Here is a 20,142-nt window from a genome sequence, read left to right as displayed (position 1 = left end):
CTGATTTCTTTGGACACAGAGTGTGTTTCATTCGGTTCTATGAAATCACGTGCGCCATTCTTACTATTGTTTATACAGCCCCTAGTAAAACTCAACGAAAGCTGTCTTTGTGTTATATCCCGATCAGAAGAAAAAGACTAAGACAAGGCCTCTCTCTGTCAAATCAGCTGTATATTGTTTTACTTCTATCAAAAGACAAAAACTGAACATACAGCAGTTGTTCATTCACTGTTACTGTTAGTAATCTAACTGTTATTACGTAACTCAATCAATTACATTATTGTGAGTCAGCAGGTACATTAAACAGAGTGCACTAACTTCAAGAGCAGGTATATCACTTAAATAGCTATGTTATAAAATAGATTCACTCAAAATATAAGTTAATATTAATTGACTTATCTCTACAAAATTAATATTTTTCAGACTACAAATAACATTCATTTTGTAAAAAAAATTTTTGTGATGACTTTTTGTTAACTTAATAATACTAAAGTGACGTTTACATTGAGGTATATCATAAACAATTTACTGTAACATGTATGAATTAAAATATTTCATTTATATGTTTGGTATTTGTTATATATTTTTATTGCCACATGTAATCACTAAACTGAGAATATTACAATAAGTAAATGTTTACCTTATATATCATCCTATAGTACACAATGTCTGATAATCTCAGTCCACCTACTCTTGATCTACTGTGTGATGAACTAAGACAAGTAGTTGAATGGGATCAAGTAGCTGTAAGTCTCAAAGTATCTTATGTCGATATTAAAAGTATTGAGACCAAATATTCTGAATTAGCGCAGCGCAAAATGCATTCTTTACAAAAATGGCTAGAACAAACCAACACTGTACATTCATGGCATACTGTAGCTGATGCAGTAGAAAAGGTGAATCCTGCGGTTGCTGAGAATATCAGAATGAAGTATGCTACTATTATAGACCAAGTAACTTTAACTGTACAACATGAAGGATGTGAAACAAATGATGATCAATGTCAAAACTGAAAAACCAATGAAAATGAAATGCAACTCGAAAAAAACATAGTTGATGATATAATTAACTTAGAAAACGAATTTGCTATGCTTGTTACAAAAACACACAACATCTTTAGAAAGAAGGCCAGAAATTCTTTTACCGTTACTTCGATACTTGAAAGAACGTGGAATACATGACAAAACTTCATCAGAGGAAGCCCAATGTATTACATATAGCAGAGTATTTGATATACTACACACACATTGGAATTATCTCAAATGCCGACTTCTAGAAAGAATAATTCATAACTTTCTTTCTGACACGAATTACCGCTTAAAGTACAGAAATATCAAGATGAAATAGAAGCATTCAAAGAGTCGACAAAATGAAAGATCTTGCTGATGTTGTAAAAGCAAAGCAAAACACACCAGGTAAGAAACAAGTAGTCTTGAAAATGAAAGAAAATGTGGCTAGATATCACGTTAAAGCGTTTCGAGTTTCTGGTAAAAGCTTCTTTTCAAGAATATGATGAGTCACTTCAAAACATCGTTGTCAGAAAAGGTAGTATGCATGGTTACCTGGAGTGTCTCTGAAGAGATAGCTCTCCTCATAATGAGATCTAAATTGACATTGAACTATTAAAAGCAATTGGAGTCATCTCACTAACAGTAGGTACTGATGTAGTCTTTAAAAATGAAGACTCACAAGATGACATGACATTTGACTCAGCTCTGTTGAGAGCTGTTCAATCTGATGGTCCTCTTTCTGCTATATCTCTTCTCTGAAGTAGGTGGTAATCCTAACCTACTAACACAGTCAGGAGAAACAGTAATATCTACTGTATCTAAAATGAAAAGTATTGATGGTACTACTGTGTTATTTGTAGCTAGTCAATATGGTTACCTTTTTGCTGTTTCCTCATTACTTAGTAATGGAGCAGACCCTAACGTAGCTGATAATGATGGTATAACACCTCTTATTAAAGCCAGTAAAAATGGTCATGGTGATGTTGTTGAGTTATTACTAGAGACGAACGTTCAGATAGATACCCAAGACAAAAATGGAATAACAGCCATTTCTAAAGCTAGCTTCTATGGTCACTCTTCTGTCGTTTCTATCTTACTTAACAATGGGGCAGACCCTACCTTAGCTAATATCAATGGTTGGACACCTTTAATTGTAGCAAGTAGAAATGGTCATGATGATGTTGTCGAGTTATTACTAGAGAAGAATGTTCCGATAAATACCCAAGAAGAAAATGGAGTTACAGCCATTTCTAAAGCTAGCTTCATTGGTCACTCTTCTGTTGTTTCTATCTTACTTAACAATGGTGCAGACCCTAACCTAGCTGATAACAATGGTGGACACCTTTAATGGTAGCAATTAATTTTAGTCACAATGATATTGTTGAGTTATTACTGGAGAAAGAATGTTCTATAAATACCCAAGACAAAAATGGAGCTACAGCCATTTCTATAGCTATCCTCAAAGGTCACCTTTCTGTCGTTTCTATGTTACTTAACAATGGGGCAGACCCTAACCTAGCTGATAACAATGGCTGTACACCTTTAATGACAGCAAGTACTATGGTCACGGTGATGTTGTTGATTATTACTAGAGAATAATGTTCTGATAAACACCCAAAACAAAAAAATGGAGTTACAGCCATTTCTAGAGCTAGCCTCAAAGGTCACTTTTCTGTTGTTTCTATCTTACTTAACAATGGTGCAGACCCTAACCTAGCTAATAATGATGGCTGGACACCTTAATTATAGCCAGTCTAAATGGTCATGATGTTGTTGAGTTATTACTAGAGAAGAATGTTCTGATAAATACCCAAGACAAAAATGGATTTAACAGCCATTTTTACTGCTAGCTTTAATGGTCACTCTTCTGTTGTTTCTATCTTACTTAACAATGGTGCAGACCCTAATCTAGCTGATAACAATGGGGACACCTTTAATTGCAGCAAGTAGAAATGGTCATGGTGATGTCATTGAGATATTACTAGAGAAGAATGTTCCAATAAATACCCAGGACAAAAATGGAATAACAGCCATTCACATGCTAGCAAAAAAGGTCACTCTTCAGTTGTTTCAATCTTACTTGACAATGGTGCAGACCTAATCTAACTGATAATAATGGCTGGACACCTCTAATTGCAGCAAGTAGAAATGGTCATGGTGATGTCATTGAGATATTACTAGAGAAGAATGTTCCAATAAATACCCAGGACAAAAATGGAATAACAGCCATTTACATTGCTAGCGAAGAAGGTCACTCTTCAGTTGTTTCGATCTTACTTAACAATGGTGCAGACCCTAATCTAACTGATAACAATGGCTACACACTTTATTGTAGCCAGTCTAAATGGTCATGGTGAGGTCGTTGAGTTATTACTAGAAAAAGAATGTTCCAATAAATGCCAAAGACAAAAATGGAATAACAGCCATTTACATTGCTAGCAATAATGGTCACTCTTCTGTCGTTACTATCTTACTTAAACAATGGTGCAGACCCTAATATAGCTGCTAAGTATGGCTTGACACCTTAATTGTAGCCAGTCTAAACGGTCATGGTGATGTTGTCAAGTTATTACTAGAGAATAATGTTCTGATAAAACACCCAAAACAAAAATGGAGTTACAGCCATTTCTATAGCTAGCCTCAATGGTCACTTTTCTGTCGTTTCTATCTTACTCAACAATGGTGCAGACCCCTAACCTAGCTAATAATGATGGCTGGACACCTTTAATTATAGCCAGTCTAAATGGTCATGATGATGTTGTTGAGTTATTACTAGAGAAGAATGTTCTGATAAATACCCAAGACAAAAATGGATTAACAGCCATTTTTTACTGCTAGCTTTAATGGTCACTCTTCTGTTGTTTCTATCTTACTTAACAATGGTGCAGACCCTAATCTAGCTGATAACAATGGCTGGACACCTTTAATTGCAGCAAGTAGAAATGGTCATGGTGATGTCATTGAGATATTACTAGAGAAGAATGTTCCAATAAATACCCAGGACAAAAATGGAATAACAGCCATTCACATTGCTAGCGAAAAAGGTCACTCTTCAGTTGTTTCAATCTTACTTGACAATGGTGCAGACCCTAATCTAACTGATAATAATGGCTGGACACCTCTAATTGCAGCAAGTAGAAATGGTCATGGTGATGTCATTGAGATATTACTAGAGAAGAATGTTCCATAAATACCCAGGACAAAAATGGAATAACAGCCATTTACATTGCTAGCGAAGAAGGTCACTCTTCAGTTGTTTCGATCTTACTTAACAATGGTGCAGACCTAATCTAACTGATAACAATGGCTACACACCTTATTTGTAGCCAGTCTAAATGGTCATGGTGAGGTCGTTGAGTTATTACTAGAAAAGAATGTTCCAATAAATGCCAAAGACAAAAATGGAATAACAGCCATTTACATTGCTAGCAATAATGGTCACTCTTCTGTCGTTACTATCTTACTTAACAATGGTGCAGACCCTAATATAGCTGCTAAGTATGGCTTGACACCTTAATTGTAGCCAGTCTAAACGGTCATGGTGATGTTGTCAAGTTATTACTAGAGAATAATGTTCTGATAAACACCCAAAACAAAAAATGGAGTTACAGCCATTCTATAGCTAGCCTCAAAGGTCACTTTTCTGTTGTTTCTATCTTACTTAACAATGGTGCAGACCCTAACCTAGCTAATAATGATGGCTGGACACCTTAATTATAGCCAGTCTAAATGGTTACGATGATGTTGTTGAGTTATTACTAGAGAAGAATGTCTCGATAAATACCCAAGACAAAAATGGAGCAACAGCCATTTATATCGCTTGTTATAAAGGTCACTCTTCTGTTGTTTCTATCTTACTTAAACAATGGTGCAGACCCTAATCACGCAGCTAATGATGGCTGTACACCTTTAATTGTAGCCAGTCTAAGTGGTCATAGTGATGTTGTCAAGTTATTACTAGAGAATAATGTTCCGATAAATACCCAAGACAAAAAAGGATCAACAGCCATTTTTCTAGCTAGCATCAATGGTCACTTTTCTGTCGTTTCTATCTTACTTAACAATGGTGCAGACCCAAACCTAGCTAATAACAATGGCTGGACACCTTTATTATAGCCAGTCTAAATGGTCGTGGTGATGTTGTTGAGTTATTACTAGAGAAAAACGTTCTGATAAATACCCAAGAAAAAAAATGGATTAACAGCCATTTCTCTAGCTAGCTTAAATGGTCACTCTTCTGTTGTTTCTATGTTAATAACAATGGTGCAGACCTAACCTATCTGATAAACACAATGGCTGGACACCTTTAATTATAGCTAGTCAAAATGGTCATGGTGATGTCGTGAGTTATTACTAGAGAATAATGTTCCGATAAATACTCAAGACAAAAATGGAATAACAGCCATTTCCATTGCTAGCGTAATGGTCACTCTTCTGTTGTTTCTATCTTACTTAACAATGGTGCAGACCCTAACCTACCACCTAACGATGGCTGGACACCTTTAATTGTAGCGAGTAGAAATGGTCATGGTGATGTTGTTAAGTATTACTAGAGAATAATGTTCCAATAAATACCAGGACAAAAATGGAATAACAGCCATTTATAACGCAAGCCACAGTGGTCACACATCTGTCGTTTCTATCTTACTTAACAATGGTGCAGACCCTAACTTAGCTGATAAAAATGGCTGGGACACCTTTAATTGTAGCGAGTAGAAATGGTCATGGTGATGTTGTTAAGTTATTACTAGAGAATAATGTTCTGATAAAATACCCAAGACAAAAATGGAGGGAACAGCCATTTATACGCAAGCCACAGTGGTCACACATCTGTCGTTTCTATCTTACTTAACAATGGTGCAGATTCTAACCTAGCTAATAATGATGGAATGACACCTCTTATTATAGCAAGTGAAAAGGTCATGGTGATGTCATTGAGTTGTTACTAGAGAAGAATGTTCCAATAAATACCCAAGATAAAGATGGAACAACAGCCATTTATAATGCTAGTCATAGTGGTCACTCTTTCTGTCGCTTCTATCTTACTTAACAAAGGGGCTGACCCAACTTAGCCAGGACCAATGGCTGGACACCTCTTTTAATAGCTTCTGCCGGAGGAACATAATGAAGTGTGAGAGAGTTATTGAAAAATCAAGTTAATATTAATTATCAAATTCCAACTGGTACTACAGCATTGTACTTCTCAAGTTATTTTGGACATGAAAATATTGTTAGACAGCTACTGGAAGGTGGTGCTGATCCACTTATAAGAGACTTGTTTGGCGTTCACCTCTAGATATAGCTCATCAACAAGGTCATCATAACATTGCATTACTACTTCGAGAAGCTATGCTGGTTTACATGACATAGATTATCAAAAGTCATTAGCAGGTTCTGTTGAGTCAGGTTATTATACACCTAGTAGACTATCAACTGATCATTCATCAGTACCAGACTCTGATATTGCACAAATCTCTGATCTAGAAGAAGAGGATGATAAGTCAGTCTCAAGTTCCCAACAGGTAATATTCAAAATGCTTTATTCTTCACATTTATTAAATCAATACTCAATGCTAAAATTATTTACTAAGTTCACTCACTGTACATAAAGTAACAGAAAATTTTAAAATATTGTTGTTGACTGTTCCAATACATAAAATTCAGTATTATTAATTGTAAAAAGTTAGTAATTAAATTATTTCAGTATTGGCAATTGCTTGATAACTATTTCTATGTAGTAGAGTAGGTAGCACTGACAATACAAAGAAGTCAACACATTAGAAAAATGCATATATAATTGGTATATATAATTGTACAAGTAACATATGTAAAACTAATAATATAATCAGTAATAGGAAAATGTTTTGAGTTCCAATATTGTAATTTTGATAAAAACAAAGTGTTGGGAAACATACTTTAAATTTTCAAAAATAATATGTAATTATTATGTTTAGCTGCTCTTTAACAATCTATTTCTTAAATGGAGTATTTCTTAGTGTTATTATTTGTACCTATAACATCAGTATTACCTACAATACTAACATTACTTAATGACATGATAGTGTCATCATAAGACAAGTTATACCTAGGTATATCTTAGTTTAGTGAGAATTTTAGAAAATTCGCAATAATCTTACATTTTACAATAAATGTATATTACATTTGTATTATATGAAGACTCTATTTTTTTTCATATAGTGACACATTAAACATCACACAGCAAAACAAGATATCATTTAATGATTTAATATTGTGTACTGTTGTTATTATGTTTTGTGTTAATTATTTCTTTTGTAGACTGTTTGATAATAAAATTTTAAGTTCATCTCAGTACTTACATTAATTATATATTTTCTCTTCCTAATTTGACTTTATATATGTAATATATTGTAATTGTATTTTATTTAAACATCTACTAATTCTTATACTTTTGTTAGGTTTAATTTTCATGTGTATTTGTTAATAAGTCCTTACTATATTTCTTTTTTTATAGGTGACAATATTTAGTTGTGTTATACTTATTCTTTAACAATAAGTGTTACTTTTTAGTTTATACCTTTCTTTGTTCAGTTTTGTATTTAAATGTTGTCATTGTTGTTGTTGTTGATTCAGAGAGAGAGATTTATATTCTGTGAATTCAGTGTGATTCATGTTACAACAATGTAATTTTTCTTTTCTTTGGCAGCTGATCTGCCACATTGTTGTTATTCTCTATTAATATTATTATTGGATAGTAATTATTAGTAATACATAATAAACGTCAATTTATTATAATAATAAATATTAATAATTAGCAGTAGGCGTGGTTAACACAGGCAAGTAAAGTTCAATATTCAAGTACTGATTATCAATACGATAATAGTATATGTCATTTCATTATCTGTAGCTGGTCTATTTAGGTCTAATTCTGTCGGTAATTATCCTAACTACAGATAGTACAGTATATCATGTTAATAAAGGAGTATCGTATACCTATACCTCTCACCTTGGAGGAATACAGAATAGCTCAACTTTATATGATACAAGTAAGGATAGTAATTAAGAGCTAGACAATATCATACATGAATTATGAAAAGTGACTTTTTTGGCAGTTAGACTCATAGTAGGACCAGCTGGATCACTATTACTCACCTGTGCTTTAATATTTACTAATAACAGTACCACTAGTATATCGAGTTGACCTAAATATACTTGTGATATAAATGATAAACATTTATATATCAAGATGACAAGTCTCCTTTACTTAGAAAAAGAGTCGCGAGGAGAGTGAGGGAGAAGATAGTGGAGTAGAAATCCTTGAAAATAAACCTTACACTGAAGGACCTTTGGCGGAGGACAGTATACTTATAAGGTTGATGGATAAATGGATGGATGGATGGATGGATAGATGGATGAATGGACATAGTAACAAATGGACAGATAATAAACTGGTTGAATGGAAATGGACGAATAAATTACAAGAGCTGTGTTTTCAATTAACAATAGAAGACTTATAGACATTTTCAGTTTCAATAATAACTTAATAAATTATCATTATAATATAATTATATTTATATACATGTACATGTACTAAGTCTACTAACAAGCACAAACAATTATTACATCATCAGATATAAAACAGAAAACTTAACAACATAATATTAATAAATTTAATAATTAATACAGTTAAGTACAATTTAATTGTTCCTATTAAAGTAGTGATCTTATTATATTGAGAGATTCTCATTCAAAAATATCCTTATAAGGAATGCTCCATTACAGGCTATCTTTGTATTACAGGTCTATCATATTGGTCGTCATATTCCTAGTTGTTTTCGCAGTGTAGTACCAAAAACAGCTCTTGAAGTTCATGAAGAATCTTGGAATGCATATCCTTATACCAAAACAAAGTTCTCAGTACCTTTTGTAGAGAAGTTCTTATTGGAAGTTGATACAGTATTTCGAGCAGATGCGGGGAACACAGGTATACGAATATTGATTCTATTATTAGACTGAAATGTGTGAATATTGTTTGTTACTATTTTTAGTAAAGGTTACTATTTTATCGCCTGGGCCTGTGAGGTGTGCCAGGCAGTCATATAATCATTTTGACCCATATGGTATATAATATATAATATCAGTATGTTTATTATTCTGTTTTATTCTATCATGGCATGTAACCAATTTAACTAATGAACAAAAAACTCATGTACTTCAACCACTGATGCATTTAGTAACCAATGAATTTCATTAATTCTACTCATGAGTACTATGATGATAAGTACATCTAATCATGTTTCACTAGGTAGCCACCAGCTTGCATTTTGACCTACCTCCTTCCTTTGCAATGATATCAGCAAGTACCTATTAACATTATGTCCACGTGACAATCCTACTATCAGACTCTGTTATATATGGCTAACCCTATCATTAAAATTTTCAAGAACCAAACAACTGATCAAGTAGAAAATGTTATTTAGCATTTTTTTTTTATTCTCTCTGCTACAAATATTCTCAATACTCCATATTAAACACTTTATCTTAATTCTCATACGACATCATGTAAAATAATAATACGATGAAAATTGTGGGTATACAGATTTTTTAAAAGGGGAATTACATATTATTCTAAAAATAGTTTATAACTGAAAAAAAATTTTGATGATAACAATTTCATTGTTAAAACATCATTGTTGAAAAAACAATTATAGACTTGATTTCCATTACAACTCCATTCTCTAAAAATAAAGTGTTTTATTCAAAATTGGATATCATGAAAAAAAATCTTTTTCAATTATAATCTAGTTTTTAGATTAATATGTAATTCCCCTTTCTCAAAATCTGTCTACCTACAATTCTCATCATATTATTTACATGATGTCATATGAGAATTTGGTAAAATATTTACAATGTAGTATTGAGAATATTTGTAGTGATACTCAAGCCTATAATTACTCTTTTAACTGGAACGTTATAGGATATCATGTTTAAAATGTAATAACAATTCTCCCCCACTTAATGAAATATAATAATGATAGAGAGTTGTTAGTGATGAGATAAAATTACTAATTAACATTTAATTAACCATTAATTGGTAGACTAAATTTTTTTCCCTCCAATGTTGTATTGATTGATCTTATATAACTTGTTTTTGATGTCATCAATTTATGTTGTAAGTATTTCTTGGCTATTGCAATTATTTATGTTATAATTTTTAATGTTACTCTTTTAGGAGAATATATTCAATCTTAAGCCCTCTGAATTGCGAGAAAAAGAGAGCTTGGTAAGTTATCAATAATGATGTAGTCATCTTTGAATTTGTGTGTTGTTGTAGATGTCATTGATATTGTTAATGATAGTCTGTCGGGATCTGATTATGAAGAAGAAGAAGATCCTCTCTTTATCAAAGTTTAAAAAACTGGACGAGGTCCATTGACTAGAGACTGGATTCAAAATCCTCCTGATGGTGTTATAATGTGTTCATATAAACTCATCAAGGTATTATGATATCATATAGTATGGGTATCAGATATTATAGGAATGGGTATCAGGCAGTATGGGTATCCAATGGTATGGGTATCAGATATTATAGGAATGGGTATCAGACAATATGGGTATCCAATGGTATGGGTATCAGATATTATAGGAATGGGTATCAGGCAGTATGGGTATCCAATGGTATGGGTATCAGATATTATAGGAATGGGTATCAGACAATATGAGTGTCCAATGGTATGGGTATCAGACAGTATGGGTATCCAATGGTATGGGTATCAGATATTATAGGAATGGGTATCAGACAGTATGGGTATCCAATAGTATGGTATCAGATATTATAGGAATGGGTATCAGACAGTATGGGTATCCAATAGTATGGGTATCAGATATTATAGGAATGGGTATCAGGCAGTGTGGGTATCCAATGGTATAGGTATCAGATATTATAGGAATGGATATCATATAGTATGGGTATCAGATATTATAGGAATGGGTATCAGACAGTATGGGTATCCAATGGTATGGGTATCAGATATTATAGGAATGGGTATCAGACTATCAGTCACTATGAGTGTCCAATGGTATAGGTATCAGATATTATAGGAATGGGTATCAGATATTATAGGAATGGGTATCAGACAATATGGTATCCAATGGTATGGGTGTCAGATATTATAGGAATGGGTATCAGACAGTATGGGTATCCAATAATATGGGTATCAGATATTATGGGTATCCAATGGTATGGGTATCAGATATTATAGGAATGGGTATCAGACAATATGGGTATCCAATGGTATGGGTGTCAGATATTATGGGAATGGGTATCAGACAGTATGGGTATCCAATAGTATGGGTATCAGATATTATGGGTATGCAATGGTCAGGCAGTATGGGTATCCAATGGTATGGGTATCAGATATTATAGTAGCAGGATTCATGTTTTTTTGCTATTCACCAAATGAAATTTTTTTATTCGACAAATGTTTCAACAATTATCATCAATGGCTGGCTAGAGTGTTTCCTCTTACTTCAAACCAGCCATACTGGGATTTGTATATCATTGTCAAGCAGGCCAAGAATACAACCACCATGCTTTTTCATGTTTAAAGGGAGACAACCATCCATATCCGAGATTTGATAAACTCATTATGGGTATGAACATTTAAGATGGAATGGGTATTAGGTATTATGGGTATCAGGACAGTTGGATATCAGATAGTACGGGTATGGACTTAAGATGGAATGGGTATTAGGTATTATGGGTATCAGGATAGTTTGATATCAGATAGTATGGGTATGGACTTAAGATGGAATGGGTATCAGGATAGTTGGGCATCAGATAGTATAGGTATGGGTATCAGGTACATGTACTATAAAGATTGATCTGTAAATGATTGTTAGTTGGAATGGGTATGAGATTATAAGTATCTGAATATTAACATTGGACTATTTTTGTAGGTGGCTTTCGTTATTGGGGACTACAATCTCGTGTTGAGAGGTTTATTCACGACTATGGCCTGAGACGAGTAATGCTCCGAGCACATCGACAAGCATGGGCGTGGCAAGATGAATGGGTGGGGCTAACAATGGATGATATTCGTAAACTGGAACTAGAGACTAAACTCATATTGCAGAGTAAACTAGGAAGACCAATGGAAGAGGAGGAGAGGATTGATGGCGATATCCAAGGAGGAGAGGATACAATGAATGAAGACTTGCCAAAGAATGATACTAGAGTTTCTGAGAGGGTTGGATCATACAGGTGTGTGTGTGTGTGAGTGAATGAGAAAGAGAGAGAGAGAGAGAGAGAGAGAGAGAGAGAGAGAGAGAGAGAGAGAGATGAGAGAGAGAGAGAGAGAGAGAGAGAGAGAGAGAGAGAGAGAGAGGAGAGAGAGAGAGAGAGAGAGAGAGAGAGGAGAGAGAGAGAGAGAGAGAGAGAGAGATTAGTCATAATCAAAACCATTATCATTATGATTATATTTCCTTTGACTGTCACCATTTATTATTAATTCTAATATTGTTATCTCAGATCTCGAAGACGTTTATCCAGCAGACAGCATACATCCTCCATACGAAGTACCAGCGGAGGAGGTACTACCTCTCCACCATCAGAGCTGCAAATACCTAAAGAAAAAATTGACTCTGATGAAGAAGGCTCTCTGTATTCTTATTATGCTCTAGAGAGTATAGCACATCCATGAAGACTCTGATACTGACACAGAATATTTTTGATGCCAAGGTAAGTAGTACCTTGATAGATGAATGAATTCATAGATGAATGGACAAATGGATGGATGAGTGGACAAATGGATGGATCGATGGATAGATCAATGGACAAATGGATGGATGGATGGATGAATGAATGGACAAATGGATGAATGAATGGGACAAATAGATGAATGAATGGATGGTTGAATAAATAGATGGATTTATAACTAAATGGATATTAATGATCGAATGGATGTTACCCAAACAAATAGACAACACACACATAGAAGATAGCAATAACAATGGAAATTGTATTTTTCAAAATTGTAGAAATCATATCGGAAGTTGATATTGAAGATTCAGATCAAGAATTTTGTCGATCCAGAAGTTGGAAGTCACTTATCAGATTTTTCCACACTCCCTTGAAGAGAACCTGGATGATTTGAGTGCTGATGCAGAAACATTTTTGTCCTTATATCAGTATCTCACCTCTATGTAGCCAAGATGTTTTATTTTTAGTGTACACAGTGGTACTGGCTTTCAATTTGATGATGTAAATGATAAAATTGATTCTCAAACATTATCGGGGATTTTGATGAAGTCTTCAGAACACACTATCAATTCACAATTGGAAGAATAACCATTCGTTTTGTTCCCTGTCCTGATATATCATCTTCAGCTTATAATCTTGTTAGCTCTCTTCGGCCTTCTCCAATAGCTCTTGCAACTCAGACCTTTGCCCCGCCCTATAAGAGCCAATTTTATGACCACACCTTCCCAATATGTACTCTACCACTCATAGCTACAGAGGATTCAACTTATCATAATAGTTTAGACCAGTTAGTCTCCTCAGCAAATAGTGTTTATCAGACGTTTTTGGTATCAGAGGAAGGACGATACTTCAAGGGACAAGTGTGTCTCTTGGCTGATTGTATTGGATCTGTTATGGTCTATGATATCCTCACAAGAAACACTTCTGATACCTTTAGATCACCCTCTCATTCACCTGCACAATCTCCATCAACCACGCCCACTATCATGAAGCGATTAGGCCACAAGCCAATATCTATGTCGGTACCTAACAATTATCAAGTACATCAGAGTTTAGGCACGCCCACAAGGGATGCTCCTCGTGTTTTACGCATCCCATCTCCTACACAGGAAAAAAGATTACCTAGGTTTACTCGTCGTTCTGATGCTCCATTGTTATTTGATGTATCTAAAGTATTTGTATTTGGGTCACCCTCTTGGATTAGTCCTATCTCTTCGAAGGACAAGAGATGGAAAAAATGACTAGTGAGCTTGGCTAAGTGATGTTACATTGAATCTCTCTCTCTCTCTCTCTCTCTCTCTCTCTCTCTCTCTCTCTCTCTATTTTTATACAATTAGCTATTAGACCTCAATGTGAGTCTTTCTATAATCTTTTCTACTCTGCTGATCCATGGCATTTCGTTTGGAACCTCTACTTGATCCTTTATTTTCCTCTATTCCACCTCTTTAATACCATCCTATCATTTGTACCCCACAGGTAAACAAACTACTATATATATATATACATATAATATTATATATTTATATATATATATAATATACATATAATATAATATATTATATATATATACCAGTACATATAATATATATATTAATTATATATATTATACATATATATTATATAATTATATATATATTATATACATATAATATTAATAATTATATATATATTATATGCATATAATATTATATAATATATATATATATATACATATAATATATATATAATTATATGATATACGTGGTCTAGCCCCATCATTTCCATGCATACAGGGTTGACTAAAATATTTAGTATGAGAATAAAACAAATGTCCTGAACAAAGTGAATATCCTAAAGTCTTTATGAGGAGTCCCCTGAACTACCTTACAATGTATAGTAGATAGTAGAACACATTTTAAATTAGCATTCATATAATATAAGAACACTTTTATATAAAGTGATCGTTGCTAATCATAAAAATGGTTGCTATAGAAACGTCCACTGTATTCTGTAAATACTATATTGTAGTAGCGAAATGATGAAAAAGCATATTATAAAATATTATTTTTTATTTTATACTATACAAAGAATTATAAATTATATTATCTTTTGACCACATTATTTTTTTTTCTTCTTCTAAGGTGATAAGTCATCATCTCGTCTTTTTGAGACAGTATCTAATTATCGTCATTACTTTGACTCAGCCCATCAGCTCCACCCAGCTACATTGTCCAACACTAAACCTAATCGTGGAAGGAGATATGCCTCAATGGAATGTTTAATAGTGGGTCAATATAGTGAGGAGGAAGAAGATGTCCGTCGTAAAGACACTCCCCCTCAAGGTAAGACAACTACTCCTCTAATATGGGACATGTGTTGTGTAATGACTCGTAGAATTTTAATTGTTAAGTTTATTTTCTAATAATAAATGGTATGTAATTAATTATTAATTACTTAATCTAATTAATTAACTGGAAAATCTTATTTGCTGTCTGATTTTATTTGTAACAGTGTTTTTTTTGGTGTGTTTATACTAGTGTTGTTCATACTGTTTATTCATACCACCATATTAATATATTGTACTCAACTATATGATTTCCTGGTTACTTGATTTAGTAAATAGACATTTAATATAATTGTTGACTAATTAAATTTGTCTATAGATATTACCACAAGCCCTTAGAGTAGTGTTTAGGAAAAATGTATCAACTGTTTATTTGTTGTAACTATGGCAACTATCTTTATAGGTTTGAGACCATTCTGTGTTTGGTGGGGTGACCAGCGAATTGACTATCAGCTGCAGGCTCCATCAGGATTGGAACATGGAGAGACCCTCCCTGTATCTAATACTGCCTATGCCACATAGCTCAAGCACGCTATTGGGAAGCTAAGGAAATGGTCTCCTTTGTTCTGAGACAAGTATGTTAATAGTGGGTGTGGTTAATAGTGGGTGTGATTAATGTAAAATAAATTTGGTTTGAGAGATATTGTGGGGACAATTACTTGGTAGAGCAAGATAATTGTGGGTGTGGCCAAGATGTGTATATGAGTTATCATATATACTACTTAAGGCTATTGCTAAACCACACCTCCTTTCATTTTTATAGGCTTAGGGGCTATCATTAATCACACCCCCTTTCATTTATTATAGGTTTAACACAGTACAGTTAGCATTACTCAAAAATACTTCATAGACAATTGATCCTTTGTCTTTTAACATGTACACTTAAGTAGATGCGTTAGATTAGAATTCCATGTAATTCCATGTAATGTTTACACATAATTACATGTACATACATGGAATTATTTGTGGTTAGTGGGTGCTATCAAACTACACTAAAGGGGACCTTAGACTGTGACCTTTGTGCAGTATAAACACATCTATAGCAACCATACATGAGATAACTAGGGGGATATTACTATAATGATAATTAAAGATATTGGCAGTTTTTTCACACAGGAAACATATAGGATGGTTGCCTCCAGTTTTACAAAGAGAGTGATGTCATTACATTTATAGTCTAAACTACTCAATTATATATTTCTATTTCCAGTGTTAAGAGATAATGGGTTAGTAGTATTTCTTATATAAGACAATTTGAATGAATGCCAACCACCATATTGAATTCATACTAAGTATAGAGAGCCGTATTTATAGTAAAGACAGTTCCAAGGTTTCCAATGTATCAGAAGTTTTACTATACATCAATAGAGTACAACTTGTAAAGCACATGTTCTCATGTTGTTTGACAATGAAAGTGAATCATATCCAGCTGTTATTATTATCAGAGGTTGTAGTATTACAAACCTTACCACCCTCAATCTATTTGAAACCCTATTAGATATTTTCAGTGTAACATTGAGGTTTTTTCTCCTGAATATAAACTTCCATCTTTTCAAAGTAGCTCTCATATACACAATACTTGTGTATAGACTATATGTAATATAACCTGTAGTCATGGTAACTCAAACAATTTCTTTTTAATGATTATGTAATTCAACAAGATTATGATAAGCTAGACTTGTGGGAGTGTGTAAACACTGGAATGGACTACTGGACTACAGGACTGGACTGACCCTTTGTAATTTACGTGGGTGTAACTAAAATTAATTAACCATGAATGGCTACAACAGTTCCTTTTCAACAAGACTGTAGCTTCAGTTCAACCTGTAACTCTATCTAAAACTATATTATTACTGGTAGAAGCCTTTGTCTCTCATTATCTTTCTTATTAAATATAGAAAATGAACAATTAATCTAACCAGGTTCTCTATTAACATAATATATAAACAATAATATTGATATATACTTACAAAAAAGTTTACTATCAATTATTGTGCATAAGGTAACCCTAAAATAGCCTGGTGTTGTCTATCTTTCAAGACAAACCATTAATGTTGGCAACACCAGATTAAAACATTAACATATCAGTAAGAATGCATCCAATTTTGATGAATGACCACTTCACAAGTCGAAAGACTCAATCTTATATTGACAAGTTACACAACACTCTATAGCTTGTTGCGTTGATTTTACTATAAATATTTGTGAAGTTCATTTATAGTCTGTACCACATAGAAATCAAAGGCTATAATGATAACTTAAGTTTGTGTTGTGAACTCATACAAATATTATATACACAATTTGTAGCTTGATCTGATAATAACCTTCACCCACATAAATATTAAAGTCATTCCAATCCATTGTATACACACTCCCAACATAGACCAATAGTAACAATACATTGTGTGCTGAGAACTACTTATTCTCTGTTAGTATTGGCTGTTAAGTTATGTAATAGATGCGGATTGATCCTGCTGGGAGTGCCACAATGACTCACCTCAGCTACCAAAGTACCCACCTTTGTTGAAACAAGGTGTTAGTATAACCATAACCATATTGTGGGTGATCTGACATTTCAGGATATTTGCTTTTTCTTGCTCCTTGCTGGCTCACTCACCCTTTCCACTTATGCGCATGCGTTATAGAAATTTGGCGCTATTAAAGAGCTTATGATAGTGGCTGACACCTTGAGACAGTTTCAGAGATGGTCTGTCCTGTAGCTTTGATTGAGAAGTGGGTATCCTATCTTAAAGTGCATTACAAGTTGTCTATGGGGACAATAGAGTGTGAGTAAATTTGTACTTCAATTTATTTGCTTGTTGTCTGTGTTTAAATATTATATCAGCTGCTGATGTTTTTGTGGGTACTTGTCCTCTCCTTTTATCTGTTGAAGTTCATTGGTTGCTAAGGAGTCGTTTACATTCCCTTCCCATAACTTGCAGCTGATGTTTATAGGAGCATTAATTTAATTATATTTAAATTTCTTCTAATTAGTGACCTGATTTCATAACCAGTCCATGGAATCTCATGTTGTCTTAACTTGTATATTGGTTTTCTATACAGAAGGATTATGTGTAATAACTCAATTAGTGGATTCCAAGTTTGTAAAAAACACTTGTTTACATTCTCCTCTCTCTCTCTCCCTCTCTCTCTCTCTCTTTTCACACACACACACTCACTCATAGGTACTACAAGGAGGAGAAGGGTGTCCCAGTTTTAGCTAGATCTGCCGGTAAACAAGGATTTGGGTTCCATTTGTACCTCCACATCTACTGTGAAGTGGGCAAAGAAAAAGACACCGTTAAGAATACAGGTGCTCTATTTTTGTACTAGATTACATCCAATATTGAATAATATTATATAATAGAGGTACACAACGAGTCTATCTCTTCACTTTGTACATGACCTTTTTAAACCTATTGCTTACTACAAATGCAAATGTACCCTTGTTATATGTATTCTTCTTGGCCTCTGGCATTGCAGAGCACTGTCTAGTCAGGTATCCTCAGACCATTATCTGGTAACTCCTGGCAACTATCATATTAGTTTAAGATTTACTAGAACTAAAGAGCCGCCTACTATAAGTGTTATGTATAAGACCTAACAAAACCCTATTGAGAGAGAGAGAGAAGAGAGAGAGGAGAGGGAGAGACTGACATAGTTTAGAGACTCTTATAGATAAGAATTGTTTTTTTCTTATTTTCATCAGTTATTTTTCTGTTCATTTATCTATTCATCCCTATTCTTTTTCTAATGTACTTTTGATTGCTTTCTGGTTATTTTTCTAAATGAAACACTAAACCATTACTATGAAAAGGTGGGCAAGAATTGAAGAGAAAGAAACTAATGTGGAAATGGTATCAAGGGAATACTACGTGTAGGTGTTGGTAGAACATGTACCAGTAAGAGACAACACCACGAGTGTAGTTTTTACAATTTACACATTCGTTCACTAAAAAACCATCAAAACGGCGATGTATTACCACATTTAATTTATATTACTAATATGGCATATCTTGTGTGTATTGTATGCGTACAAGTGTATGTATTATGAATTATTTAGTGTTTGTGCTGGGTGGTATATAATGTTGATGGTTGACAAGTTAGAGTTGTTCTAGTTGGCATTGTCTGTGTTGTTCCCTAGTGGGCCATGAGTTAGTTACTGAAAATCACTCCATTATTTCTAAATGCAAACAAAAAGGGACTTGTTTTTCTGTAAATCAAATTGAATTGATTAAAAGGTTATATTATATGTATATCAGTCTTGTGTTAGGTCATTCTCTCTCTCTCTCTCTCTCTCTATCTATCTCTTTATCTCTATCTATCTATCTCTATCTCTCTCTCTCATCACACACCCACACACACACACACACACATTAGAAGATGAGCCCTAATCCACAGAGCTGTTGACATTGTTGTATCTACTCACTCAACTCATTTACCAAATTTACAAGCAAAATTCTTTTACGGACCATTAAACATGGCTGCTCTTTCTGGAGAAATGGTTAGTCCAATATACATAGGACTTTACTCTTGTATTTGTTTACTCCCTTTTCCTCTTTCTCCCTTTTCCTTCTCTTATCTCGTCTGATATAGTAGACAATTAGTTGATTGATATTACTACTAAAACAGCAACTATTTAATTATATTATAATACTATTGTTTACACAAATATAATAAAACTGCTACTGTATGCTATTAAGGAAACAGCATGTTACCTTGTTGTTACCATACTAAGGTCTGAAATGATATTTATAACTTGTCAACATGTACATGTTGACATGTAGACATGTACATGTTGACATGTACAAGAATACATTGTGTTTTCATGTAAATTATGTTGATTGCGTTACATGGACTCATTCATACTATAATTGGTATTTGTTGTGTGTAAACATTCAATGGAGTATTTTCAAATGTGATTTTAAAACCACTTAAAGTAAGGTCATGTTTTATTTTTTTGTCAAAATCATTAATGGGACAGATCTTCTTATAACAACATACTAATTGTGGTGTCATTAGTGAACACACAAACATCAGGAGATATGTATATAACCCACTTCAAATGA

At 33.6% G+C, this 20,142-nt stretch overlaps 2 protein-coding genes across 2 annotated transcripts; both read left to right on the top strand.

The window, feature by feature from the left end:
* The first annotated feature begins 1,369 nt into the window (after positions 1 to 1,369).
* On the top strand, positions 1,370 to 6,306 carry LOC121391155 (ankyrin repeat domain-containing protein 50-like). The gene is given in 9 exon segments (XM_041522874.1): positions 1,370 to 1,415; positions 1,871 to 2,289; positions 2,923 to 3,046; positions 3,049 to 3,101; positions 3,832 to 4,159; positions 4,337 to 4,513; positions 5,874 to 5,924; positions 5,927 to 6,028; positions 6,203 to 6,306. Coding segments are annotated over 9 exon segments (1,404 nt in total).
* Positions 6,307 to 7,957: 1,651 nt separating this feature from the next.
* On the top strand, positions 7,958 to 15,595 carry LOC121391153 (membrane-associated phosphatidylinositol transfer protein 2-like). Its single transcript, XM_041522873.1, is given in 10 exon segments — positions 7,958 to 8,035; positions 8,258 to 8,333; positions 8,336 to 8,361; positions 8,790 to 8,970; positions 10,220 to 10,263; positions 10,317 to 10,489; positions 11,950 to 12,252; positions 12,520 to 12,674; positions 14,934 to 15,071; positions 15,477 to 15,595. Coding segments are annotated over 10 exon segments (1,293 nt in total).
* Positions 15,596 to 20,142: the final 4,547 nt, after the last annotated feature.

The sequence above is a fragment of the Gigantopelta aegis genome, unplaced genomic scaffold, assembly GCF_016097555.1.
Source record: "Gigantopelta aegis isolate Gae_Host unplaced genomic scaffold, Gae_host_genome ctg1817_pilon_pilon, whole genome shotgun sequence".
Classification (NCBI taxonomy): domain Eukaryota; kingdom Metazoa; phylum Mollusca; class Gastropoda; order Neomphalida; family Peltospiridae; genus Gigantopelta; species Gigantopelta aegis.
Note: the sequence above shows the minus strand (reverse complement) of the source record. Positions and strands in the feature narration are given on the sequence as shown.